The 13,287-nt window shown below is 32.4% G+C and overlaps 2 protein-coding genes across 3 annotated transcripts in view; one reads left to right on the top strand and one right to left on the bottom strand.

Moving 5' to 3' along the window:
• Window positions 1-8,671, top strand: part of LOC111045352 (NGFI-A-binding protein homolog) — a 55,762-nt gene extending 47,091 nt beyond the window's left edge. For both annotated transcript variants that reach the window (XR_005571184.1, XM_022330740.2), the window contains exons 12-13: window positions 6,385-6,522; window positions 7,321-8,671. Coding sequence is in view for 1 of the 2 variants with exons in the window: in XM_022330740.2 (XP_022186432.2) it covers window positions 6,385-6,522; window positions 7,321-7,437 (255 nt within the window). In the remaining variant the exon portion in view is untranslated. The remainder of the gene's footprint in view (window positions 1-6,384; window positions 6,523-7,320) is intronic.
• Window positions 7,782-13,275, bottom strand: LOC111045363 (phosphatidylinositol 3-kinase catalytic subunit type 3-like). The gene has a single exon (XM_039427221.1). The coding sequence runs from the start codon at window positions 12,823-12,825 to the stop codon at window positions 10,165-10,167; it is 2,661 nt and encodes an 886-aa protein (XP_039283155.1). The 5' UTR covers window positions 12,826-13,275; the 3' UTR covers window positions 7,782-10,164.
• Between the last annotated feature and the right edge of the window lie 12 nt (window positions 13,276-13,287).

The raw sequence follows: 13,287 nt of genomic DNA, 5'->3' as shown, positions 1-13,287 counted from the left end.
TTGCTTGGTTCACCAATTACTATTATTATCATTTGTTTCATTAATTTGAATTTCAGTTCCCTCTTATTAGTTTAAACTACCAACGAGTTTGTTTATTTGCAGTATTTTTTATCATGGCTACACTGAGATTCACTTTAAACTGTCAGCATTCCCCTATGAATAATAACAATGCTTCCCATTCTGCCAATGCTGACAGTTCAACGTAAATCTCAGTACAGGTGGTAGCAATGTACCTAGAATAAATATTGTATTCATTGCATTCATACATTGTATTCTAGGTAAATTTGGTGTTAGGAAATAATTTATTAGAATGCTTCTGCTTTACTCAGTTGACTAGTTAGTAGTTATTGACCAGCTTGATTGTTTCCCCATCATTTTGCATTTTTATTTTATCCACGTTCAGACCAATGAGCTTTCCAACAGTTTGATATTCCTTGACTGATGAGTTTTGCATTGAGCTTATTTTTTAAAAAAGAGTGATTTAGTGGCAGCCAGTAGATCCCCAATTGAGACCTCAATAATTTGAATTTTCATTATGTGTGGATGAAATTTCCCTGCGTAGGATCCAGTTGAGTTTTTCATGATGTGTTTACACAATTTTCTGCGTAGATTCAGTTTCAATACAATGTTTTTTTAATTAGGATTATTTTTGTCATTGCTTATATTTTGATTAGCCTATTCGACCAACTCGATAATTATTTCAAAGTTGTATTTATCTCATTTATTTATGGTTGAATGAATTGTCATGATTTCATTATTGTAACATGTTTTAAAGTTTCAGTTACAAAGATATTATCTACAGATTCTGGTGAGTACGGCATATAATTTTGCAGTAGATAGGTCTACTCTCAAAAAGGAATTATTGGAAAGGAATTATTAGAAAACACATTTCCTATAATAATTGAGTATTATAATGAGAAGTATAGTTTGTTTTGTTACCTACAACTTGTGAAAAGAACCCAGAACGCTTGAAGTGAATTAGAATTCCTCTTCTCAAAAAATAGAAGAATAGTGTGCTCGCATGATTTATCATGTTTGACAAGAAAGAGTCCCAGAATTTTTGTTGAGAACATTTCATAAACAGTCATAAAATTAACTCGGAGTTGTCAAATCTATATTAAAAAGTAACAAGGAGTGAGATAAAATGTTTGAAAAGATCAAAGCGAAGAGGCTAAGTAATGAAATAAGTTAGTAACACTACATTATGTACACGAAAATGTAATTTGAGTAAGTATCACAATTAGGATTTGAATACGGTACCAATTTCATCCTGAGAGAGGTTCCTGAGACATGACGTTAGAGGTATTGCAAAGTTAATGGGTATTAAAAACCCATCTAAATGAGATAGATCAACCAAATGACCGGATTCAGTGGAGTAGAATCAAGTGAGTATAGCATGCTTCAATGTTTTACTGCTTGTGCTGTACAATTGCTTCAAGCTGGATACTATAGATGGTAAAAGAAAATGATATTATTTATTCAATTGGAATATTTCAATTTTTAATAATCTTGGAGTACGGTATTTGCATTTCTTCACTACTAATGTAGGCTATGATATCGTTCATAAAAATGCAACTCTTCCCTCATTTCTATCGTTTTGCAAAATAATGCCACGGTGTAATGGAATCTTCCTGCAACTTTGGACTTTTGAAATAAAATACGGTTAATAGATTTTTCATTTTTCAGAATGGATACATCCCATTCTGATTCCAGCCTGTAACTTGAATTGAAAATTTTCCATACTGCCTAAATTATAACTCATATAACAGCCTACTTATTTCTAAAACGTTATGACCTGTGATATCTCAGTTTTATGCATTTCCTTTTCTTCAGATGGAGCATAAATTCTCATATTGAGATATTCATTAGGAAATGCATGAAAGTCAGAAGAACAGGATGGCAAGGATGAATCTTTCAAAGAATCACCAATGCAATTCTCCTCAACAGTAGCATGGCAGTAAACACCTCACATATATTGCAAAAAGGAACTGGATAAATTTGTTTTGCAATTTATTATGTGGAAAGTAAAATGTTATGATGATAGGGTACCAATTTTTCTAAAAATATCTGCCCGAACTCTGCTTCTTAGCTGCATCTACAAATTTTCTTTCCGTGACATATGCAGTGTAGTTAGGTATTGTTTTAAGTTTGAAAATTTGTTATTTAGCTCACTGTCTTTCATTTGTAGATCCTTTTTTTGTAGTTTTCAAAGGAGATAAATATCCCCTATTCGATAGTCCGCTTCTTTATTCTAAATTATAATTTAGAAGTAGGATTTTAAATATAGTGTGTCTTATAGATACTGTAATTCTGCTTATTTTACTGTGTATTTATAATTTTATATGCTAGACGTTGGCTATGAATTTATCACAGCTAGATGGAGTAGATAGAGTGACGTAGAAATAATTCTGTAGAGTTGCGTTTTAATGAGTTGTTCAAATAGTTAAATAGCACCAAAACTGGAATAAGAAATTCTTCTTTTCATCAACTTAATTAATAATACTCGCCTCCTTGCCATTACTTTTATTTATCAGTGAGTTGATACACAAGTTGATTGATATGAGTTCAGATTTTAATTCAAGCTAGAAATGTAGATTTTATGAGTTGATTTTAGTAGCCTATTATTAAATTTATCATTATGTACCTTGCAATAGAAGCATCTTATTGTTTTGTTTTTGGAAAAAATAGAACAATTTAACACAGTAAGTATATAAATGTTGAACAATTAATGACTCAAGTTTCTAGATGCAGTTTAGAATATTCAGGTCTAGTGGCTATACATATATTCTGTTCATTCACTAATAAATTAATAACAAAAATTATGAAGATACAAAACAGTCATTACCATAAAACTAGATTCTGCAATTCCCTTTAAAATAATTATAAAACAACATAGAAGTCAACAACACATGCAATACATGAATTGATGGAATATTCAATCACAATTTTGATCATTATCATAGCCGCAAGTTTGAAAATTATATGACTGAGAATTGGAAGGTAAATACCGTACGTATTTTCTCTACTAGTTCAAGGTTGGTGAATAATCTTTTTATTGAGAAGCTTTTAACAAGTATAAAACTCAAATGCATGGTTTGCATAAACATATCTCGATGCATGCTGTTACATAATACTGAATGATATGACTGTCTAATTTTTCCCATGAATCAATACTTTTTCAGTGAACTTTGTTTTTAACTAACCAGTGGCATCTACAATCGATTGGCCTACACCTACATAATGTCACTGATTATTGAATAACAACCATTCGTTGATAACAACTTCTATCATAATAGTTGTTTACATTATTTAAATATATTAATGTATTATTATTTCATATCAACTTTCATTAATTTCTTACATAAGATAGCCACAGACGAAATTGCAGTTGAATAAAATGATTTTTCAAAGAATCCTTCGTCTGTCGCTCAAAACTTTTTTATAACTGTTATAACGTCTAGATAATTTAATCACATGAAACTAATGTTCATGATATGACCAATGTACCTAACTCAGGTTAGGTACAGGTTAGGTACTCAGGTTAAAACTCAGGTTTCTCATAGATCTGACCAATGTACCTAGAATTTTTCTAAGTATCTTGGATCTGTCTACTATTTAAATACTTGCCAATTCCTACATTATTCATACTAGTTGATTTTTTCGAATAAAGATTAATTCTTTTAATCGTGTATCTGCATCAAAAATCAGTAGCCTACATAAAAATGGCAATTTGATTTCATCATTGCAACATTTATTGTTGGAATAATGTGTGATTTAATATTGTCAAATTATAAAAATGTCATAATTTCCAAGGGAATAGTTTACAGTCTGTAGGCGCCATTAGAAATAAAGAATTTTAAGGCTGTTTTTTTTCATCATCTAAATTGGATAATATTTCTCAATTTAATTGTTGAGATCATTATAAGAGTGAGAAAAGTGGCAACTGAAATTTTTAAGTGGTCTAATAAGCGAGTTATGGGTTGTTGAAGTGCTAACTTTCCAGATTCCGTTTTCTTTCCAAATCATGAACGGTTTCGACTATATTAATAAAACTTCTCTTAAAAATTCAAAAAATGTATCTTTCCAGACTAAAACATTTTATTCCCCCGTATCGTTCATGAATAAAAAAGTAACATTTTTTGTGAATTTGATAACATGTTGATTTCGGCATTAATCGCGAAAAATCTGGTGTGGTACACTCACACAACTTTCCTTGCTCATATTCGAAACTACGATCAGACTTTTGTATATGTGTATATATAATTGTTTTCAGAGTACTTTTTCCTTTGTGTAAATTGTGAAATTCAATGATTTTTTTAGTCGTCATTTTTTTAAAGTCGTCAAAACAGCTGTTCTACAGATGAAATATCTCGACTATGTGTTCTTTTTATGAACTGCTCTACCTACCTACCTCATGCACGAGAAGGAGGTTACAAAGTCCATTTCTCAAGGATGGGGTGGACCCCCCATTAGTTTCCCAGAAAGGAGACTCATGCCAGTTAATAGAGCTGATAAATAACTATACAGAGTATGAATTTGAAAAAAATCGGTCAAGTTATTTTGAAAAAATCGTGAAAAACATGGTTTTTTAGTAATTATCCGCCATTTTTCTCAAGAATATTACAGAGCTCCTGCAATTTTCCAAGGAAAAAACTCATGTCATTTGATAGGACTTATAAATAGCTACCCATGGCTTGAATTTGAAGAAAATCGTTAGAGCCGTTTTCGAGAAAACCGTGAAAAACCTGGTTTTTGGTCATTATCCGCCATTTTTCTCAAGAATATTACGGAGCTCATGGAATTTTTCCAGAAATGAGACTCATGCCAGTTGATAGGGCTTAAAAATAGCTATCCATGGTATAAATTTGAAGAAAATCGTTGGAGCCGTTTTCGAGAAAACCGTGAAAAACATGGTTTTTTAGTCATTTTCCGCCATTTTTCTCAAGAATATTACGGAGCTCCTGAAATTTTCCCAGAAATGAGACTTATGCTAGTTGATAGGGCTTATAAATAGCTATCCATGATATAAATTTGAAGAAAATCGTTAGAGCCATTTTCGAGAAAAACGTGAAAAACATGGTTTTTTAGTAATTATCCGCCATTTTTCTCAAGAATATTACGGAGCTCCTGCAATTTTCCAAGGAAAAAACTCATGTCATTTGATAGGACTTATGAATAGCTACCCATGGCTTGAATTTGAAGAAAATCGTTAGAGCCGTTTTCGAGAAAACCGTGAAAAACCTGGTTTTTGGTCATTATCCGCCATTTTTCTCAAGAATATTACGGAGCTCATGGAATTTTTCCAGAAATGAGACTCATGCCAGTTGATAGGGCTTAAAAATAGCTATCCATGGTATAAATTTGAAGAAAATCGTTGGAGCCGTTTTCGAGAAAACCGTGAAAAACATGGTTTTTTAGTCATTTTCCGCCATTTTTCTCAAGAATATTACGGAGCTCCTGAAATTTTCCCAGAAATGAGACTTATGCTAGTTGATAGGGCTTATAAATAGCTATCCATGATATAAATTTGAAGAAAATCGTTAGAGCCATTTTCGAGAAAAACGTGAAAAACATGGTTTTTTAGTAATTATCCGCCATTTTTTCCGCCATCTTGAATTGAATTTTATTGAATTTCTTATTTTCGGGTCCTCATGGTATAGGGACCTTAAGTTTAAAATTTCAAGTCGATCGGTTAATTAGGAATGGAGTTATCGTGTTCACAGACATACACACACACACACACACACACACACACACACACACACACACACACACACACACATACACACAGACCAATACCCAAAAATCATGTTTTTGGACTCAGGGGACCTTGAAACGTATAGAAAACTTGAAATTGGGGTACCTTAATTTTTTTTTGAAAGCAATACTTTCCTTACCTATGGTAGTAGGGCAAGGAAAGTAAAAAACGCATATTAGAACAGAGTCAATGATATACTGAATGTATTAAAAAAAACTCCAATGGAAAATTCGAAACCGTTTATGATCTGGAAAGAAAACAGAGTTTAGCACTTCAACAACCCATAACTCGCTTATTAGACCACTTAAAAATTTCAGTTGCCACTTTTTCTCACTCTTATAATGATCTTAACAATTATATTGAAAAAGATTATCCAATTTAAATAAAAATAAAAAGGTGTACCGAACAGCCATGTTGACTTTGAGGCTATTATATTACCGTAGACTACCTATCATTGCATTCGTAAATTATCTAAGATTTGTATATCAATTTACTGCATCAGAAGAACAGTACAATGACAGTATAATATATTTTGTGTTGGTATTGAATAATAATAAATGATACATTTGAAAATTCATGATATTTATTGAGCAGTAATACTAATGGACAATTATGTATTATTGAAGGAGTTTCCGAGGTCGGGACATCTTTCCGATGAGGGAGAGAACGGCAACAACGGGGACAAGGATTTATTGGTAACCAAAAACGAGCCACAAGACAACAACCACTATGAAGACTCATTTTACCAAGAGAATAAAGTTCAGGTAATTTATCCTTCAATTGAATTTAGTCTAGAAGAAATAAACATGAATGAGAATCCAGGGATTTAGTAGAAATGAAATGCAAGTGTTCCGTAAGAACTATACCTAAAGTTGAAAGCTTGAAACTACAAAATCAATTTTCAAAGTGTATTATCAAAATTTGAATTGTACTGGATCAATAATCGATTGGAAAACTATAGTAGTTTTGTTGTAATGAAAAAGCAAATCTTGATAGCTTACATATAAAAATTATAGAACGCTCACCATCATATTATACTAATTCAATGGAGGTTCTTTCAAGTGAACAGAGTATAAATTATTTTTACTGTTTCAAGAATAACTAAAGAAGATCTAATCAGAAGGCCTTGGGTTTGGATCACAAGCTGTCACAATATTTTAGTACAAAGGCACAATAGTACGAAGGCATGATATTATTATTAATTTCCACAAGATATTAACTTATCATTGATCAATATTCGCATATCACAATGATATTATTTTAGATAGTGGTTTAAAAAGGCATAGTTAATAAATTAAGGTTATTAGATTGCCGAAGATCTCTTTTTTAAATTATCAAAAATACTTTTAGCTTGAAAATAATTATTGGTAAATTACGGTTATTGCATTGCTGATAGTTTCTTTTTGAATATTTTGAATTTTGGGGATTTTATTTCACTTTCAATTCATAAAACAAAACAAAATTTCATAAAGAATTCAAAGGAAAATTAAAATGATTGAAATTTCCTCCTGCACAGCTAAATTGTATTCTTGATTTAATTAATATCGTTTCAATTTTGTCAGGTGATTGCATCTAGTGGTGGCAACATAATAGCAGTGGCCAATCCAGCTCTGTCCATGTCCCCCGCCATCGCAGAGCCGCTGCTCAAGAAAGAACTGTCTTCGACCGACAATAACTAATTAGATAGATTAGAATTATGTAATTGCTTATATCGACATAAAGTGAGAACAAAGACAATGCAAATGTTGTAGAATCATGATAGATACGTTAGAAGAAGAAATCGCTATTTAATTGTATTACAGTATTGATTGTTCATTCATAGAGAATTTTTTCACCTAGTAATGGTGAGAATAAATCTAATGCAATCTATTCAAGTTTGAAAGAGTTAAATTTTGGATCTGAACAGGATCTTTATAATTTCTCTGTAATTGTAAGTTTAATCAATCCATTAATATCCATAGAAAATCTCTATATTCTAGGCCTATTCAAATTTGTACTTATAAAAATATTGAGGAAATAGAACAACAATTTAAGATTCTTTATTTCACAATATAATTATAAAGAAATGATACTTCCTTTTGAATCAAATAACAATTACATTTGATGGTTCAATATTTTCCCAGGTTAAATGTATTGTTATACTAGAATGTACAATTTTTAATTGTATATTGCTATTTCGATATGATGTTTTACAGCTCTTAAAATTTTGGAAAATATCAATTAAATATTAATAAAATTCCTTTTTTTGTAATGGTAATTGAGTTTGCTGTTGTATAACTTGTTAGATGTTCACCATTGATACAATAATACTATGAAAAACTGGACTGTCTGGTTCAGATGATCAATAATATGATCATTGTTTGAATGCTCATTCAAACATTTTAGATGCTCATTTCAATATTTTACGAAAATAAATGAACATGTTCAAGTTCTTTATGTTTTTTCGTATATAATAACATAGCTTATATAGTTCTTGAAGAATAGGAAATTTATTTGAATGTAAGTAATATTTTTTTACTAAAATCAAACCTTTATTAGCTTTCAATTTACCAAGTCAATAAAATCGAGTCTAATGTATTTTCTTACCAAGAAGTTTGATGAATCTGTTTGAAAGTTGCAAAAACCTTACGTCAGAAGGTTTTTTATTGTTTACACTTTTACAGTATCAATCACGCTGAGAAGAAATGATTGCGTATAGTATTTAAATTTCATTAGACAATAAGGAAATGAGATGCATTGCTGAAAAATAGACTAGTAGCTATTAGGCTACTGAAATGATGATATTATACTGAATCTGATCTTTTCTGTGTGATTCAGTATAAGAAGATTCTCATTTGATTTGTGTGGAATAAAAAAATGTACAAAATTGAGCTGTAGAAAAATATCATAATCCATTAAAAATTATTATTAGTTTTTTGAACTATGCTTATTTGTAAATTACCTACATTACAGAATTGCATCAATAGTTGATTGACATTTTCAATTATAATAATTACTATGGTGTAATAAAAAGAGGATTAAAGGGAATAGTTCTTGTTGTAAAAAACTTTCCTTAAATAAGAATCTTTTCAGAAACATCAGTAATTAAAAATAAATTGAATACTTGAGCAAATCGAGATTTAAGTTACATGAATAATATTGAGAATTAGTTCGATTAATGACTTAGTTTTCCTCAAAGTTACTTTGTTATCTGACATTGATCAATAGAATAAATAATTGCTCAGCCGAACTTCATCTAAATTTTCAATGAATAAATTCATGAATTAATGATAAAAGAAAAGAATAGCCGACCTAATGACCTTTTTCAATGTCTGAGAAAAATTGCCTGCTTTGTGTGGCTGATGAAATTTAAAAGCTCCTGTGATCAAAATAATATTCTCTTAGAGAATGAATCTCTTTGATAAACAAATTAAAATTATAATGTATAATATGTACAGTAAAAACTCTTCGTGTGTAAAATGATAATTTTTATCACTTGTTCTAAATCAAACAAAACAAAGCTGCTCCAATAAAAATTCAAATTTTATTTGATGGTTTCTTTATTCGTCCTATAACCTTTAAAAGATCGCACGATACCTAGTATAATGTAGATGTAATCTAAAATTGAATCTACAAATCATTCATCAAACAAAATCATCATTCTAGATACTGTATCTGAAAATAATTTAGTCGGAAGACATATTAAGAGCTACCTCAGTAGCTATCAAGCAATCAACACATTTTGAAACATTTTTCACTTCACTGCGCATTTGAAAATGCGGGCTTCTGAAAATAAGGGCTTCAAGTCTCAGAATTTCGATACGAATTAAATTCAGTTCAATTCATTACTAGCCACAGTCTTGCTCATACAATTCAATTTTCAAAATATATCTTCAATATTTGGAAAAAATTGGAAATTCATAGAATATTCAAGATTTTCCTGGCAGTGTAGTATCAGTTAAAACCTGTATTTCAAGTCATATTTAGAACTGGGGATTGAAAACGTTCCAAAAACTTTCAAATTTAAATTTTTATGTTAAGTACTATAAGAGAATAGAACTTTCATTTGATTTTTCCAAAAAAAACAACAAACAATTCATACTTTGAATCAATTCACAATATAATGAACAAAGTAGACTGAAATGAGTAATTATTAATTTTTAAATTGTAATAATTTTAATAGAATGTGTAAATTCTAATACATATTAGGCTAACACATGTATCGAATAGTAGAATTTCATTGTAATGTTTCATAGATATGAAATCGTCTCCGATCATAATAGATCAAGACGGAGTCACAACATTAAGACAAGAGTCTATAACAGGCAGTCATTATCTATTTCAGTTATAATTCGTAATTGCAGAAAAACAAAACTGATAGGTGTGTACGAAATTATAATTACATTTTCGAAACTCTAATGCAATCATCACTTGCGCATGTATTGAGCAAATCTATGCATACGCTCAACAACAGTGGCCATCAGAGCAGTCACCGACATATCCAACTGACTCTTGAAGTAGATGCACGCTTCTTCATCCTCCAAATCCAGGCGAAACTTCTCCTGCACTTTCTTCACTGCTTTGTCCGGCTCCAACGCAATGTCAGGCACACTAGCGTCCACCATTAGAGCGAATAGATTCAGTATCAAATTGGCATGCCTTCTCAGGTGCAGGAAAATAGTGTAGCACAGTTTGCAAAAGCGTTTGTACTGTTCTGAGTTGACACCTCCCATAGCTTCGATCATTTCTTTGGTGAGTTTCATAGGAGGAGGCAGAGGGTGAGGATCCCTACCCAAGATGTACCCAAAGTCTATGTGAAAAAGTTTACCATTACTAGTCAGCAACAGGTTGTCCAAATGTCTGTCGCCGACACCCAGAATGTAAGTGATCACGCAATACCCTGCACAGCTTTTAATATAAGTATCCATTATTTCCGGTGCTATCTCATAAGGGCCGGCCTGGTTGAAATTGTTTTTACGTAGGAAATTTTGGATAGTCCCTTCAGTTGAAAGAATCTCAGCTATTGAAACAGATTGTATATACTGGACGAAGCCTGTTTTGGTACTTGTAGCGAGCACCTTGTAAGGAGTCAACTTCAAATCCAGATTTTCATTGCGAAGTAATTTGTCCATCAGATTAATTATCTGCACAACTAATTGATCTTGTCTCAGGTCATCACCATTCTTGAAAATAGTTATGTATTCTGTTGCGTCTGTAGTTATGAATGATAACAGGGATGGCATCATTGAAGATTTGAAGAGGTATGATTTCTCTGGATAGATACCCTTCACCTGGATTTTCGGATCCAATGGGAAGAAAAATTTATCAAAGCTTGTAAAATGTATATCTGATTCTGAATCAGCTAGAAGAGAACGTAGTTTTTCCATCTTCTTAGTACGATTTCCACTTTCCCTTGCAACAATTTTCATAACATTTTCCAGATTCTTTATGAAGGTTTGTTGTTTCAGAAGACTCTTGTAGAAAATGTTGCTTTTCTCGCTGTTTGTTTGAAGTGCTGACAAAAGAAGTGTGGATACTTTACTGAACATTGAACGGACTTCCACATGAATGTCACGATTGCTAGCTGTGTCTTTCTCTTCACATTCTGTAGACAAATACCAGTAAAAGTTATTTGCTAAGATGGGGTTGGCACAGGCTCTATTTATAAGGAAATTTACAAGATCAAATTTTGAAGCTCCTACAAACAAATGACTACTACTTTCTTCTGGAGTTTCTCTACGTTCATCCTCAACATTATTGTTTGAATTATTGTCATTTTGTTCACCAATAACAGAATTTTCGTTTAGTAATTCATTATATTCAGTAAGAGAAACTGAACTAGGAAGAAGAGCGAATGATTCATCGATGCTTTCAAAATCCTCGTACCTCAAGGCCTGAACAAGCTGCAATAGGTAAGATAGAAGATCATCATCAGAAGCTTGTTGTAGCCGCGAAATGGCATATTTGCGAACAGAAGGATGAGAGAAAGCAGGACCGAGGAGTTCTAGAGCGTCTTCCACGTCCATGGGAGCCCATTCTTCCATCATAGCAATGGCTTGAATGGCTTCAGCTTCCATATTCCAATTCACACACTTTACAAATTTCGACAACGCTTTTTTCTGTTTGCTAAGGTAGTACCGATATTTCCAAATGAGATCTTTTTCCTCTACAGATAATTGTGTTGTGGAAGGATAGAGAATAATTGTGTTCAGTGAATCACGAACTGTGGAATTGGGCTTGATGGATCTGTCGTAATCACCGCCGGTGCGTATGCTGCGAGCTAACTTATGACTTTTGTCTTCCACTAGATTATCATCAGGATTTTCCGGGTCCTTCATGAGTCTGTTTGTCTCTGTTCTGTACAGGTAGATATCATCACCATCCTTCTCATAGTAAACAATTGAGTACGATATATCGTTCAACATGATTTGAGGAAATTCAATCATCAGGTACCAATTGTTTGATTTCCTCTTCTCCATCTCATACAAGATCTCTACCTCACGGAATGTCAGTTTGTCCAACCAGTCTATTTTAACCAACTCCCCAGTTTTGTGTTTCTTGGCTAGTTTCAAAAGTGAATGCTTCTGAAAGTCACCCTGTATTTTGCCAGGTGTCTTAGTATTAACGTTTCCATCAGCAACTTCATGAGGCCAGATTTTTAAATCTTTGACGCCTTGTCTGAATAAACCGTACTTCCCAAATAGTTCAACAGTAGTTCCCCCCACAGGTTTGACAACACCTTGGTCGGTGTAGTAGACAGTTAACGCTAGGAGCGAGCGTCTGGGAAGATCACTGAAGAGCAAAGGGAACGATATCCATTCATTCCACTTCCAATGATTGGAGAATGCCTTGCTACTCGACGTTATTGGCACTGTCAAGGCGCGGCCGTCCGAGAAAACTTGTGCTGTCACTATCAAATCAGATTCGATGCTGCGCTTCTTGAATCGAGCCGGATGTGTGTCCTTGAACGAGCACTCACTGTTCGTACAAATATCACCTTCCAAAGTCCCTATCTTCATTTGCAAAGGAGTGTCCACGTTACAACTGTAAACATATCGGAAGGTGTCGAATTCCGGTTCGAAATTCATCGCGCACAGGGATACATACAAAACACACTTCCAACACACATGAATGCAGCTCAACAACTGAGATTATATATGGTACGATCTTTGAACTTCACTTGAATTGATCTCTCACTTATAAACAGTGAAACAGATTGTGAACGTCGTAATCTATTGGAAAGTGACAAGCGTCATCGTAGCTCAAAGCTATTCAATCAGGGAAAAACTGATAGTTCAACTACCTAACAACATACTCTGTATCGTTTGTTTCAAGCTCAATTAATAAATTATAAGAACCTATTAATAACATTTCTGATTTTTCGAACTCGAATGTATGATGAATAATATAACTTATTGAGAATAAAAATTAATTATCAAATCTAGTTCAATTACATTTTCATACAGTCTCAAAATCAGAAAGAGGGAAAGTCGAATAAAGTTGAATGTACTGTACGACACTAAACTTAGTAAAAAAATATAACAAGAATT

Source organism: Nilaparvata lugens, chromosome 4 (assembly GCF_014356525.2).
Source record: "Nilaparvata lugens isolate BPH chromosome 4, ASM1435652v1, whole genome shotgun sequence".
Classification (NCBI taxonomy): domain Eukaryota; kingdom Metazoa; phylum Arthropoda; class Insecta; order Hemiptera; family Delphacidae; genus Nilaparvata; species Nilaparvata lugens.
The sequence above is the reverse complement of the archived record's forward strand: the minus strand, read 5'-3'. Positions and strand labels throughout refer to the sequence as shown.

Coding starts and splice junctions, on each gene's coding strand:
- LOC111045363 (XM_039427221.1), bottom strand. CDS start 12,825: ATGAATTTCGAACCGGAATTCGACACCTTCCGATATGTTTACAGTTGT.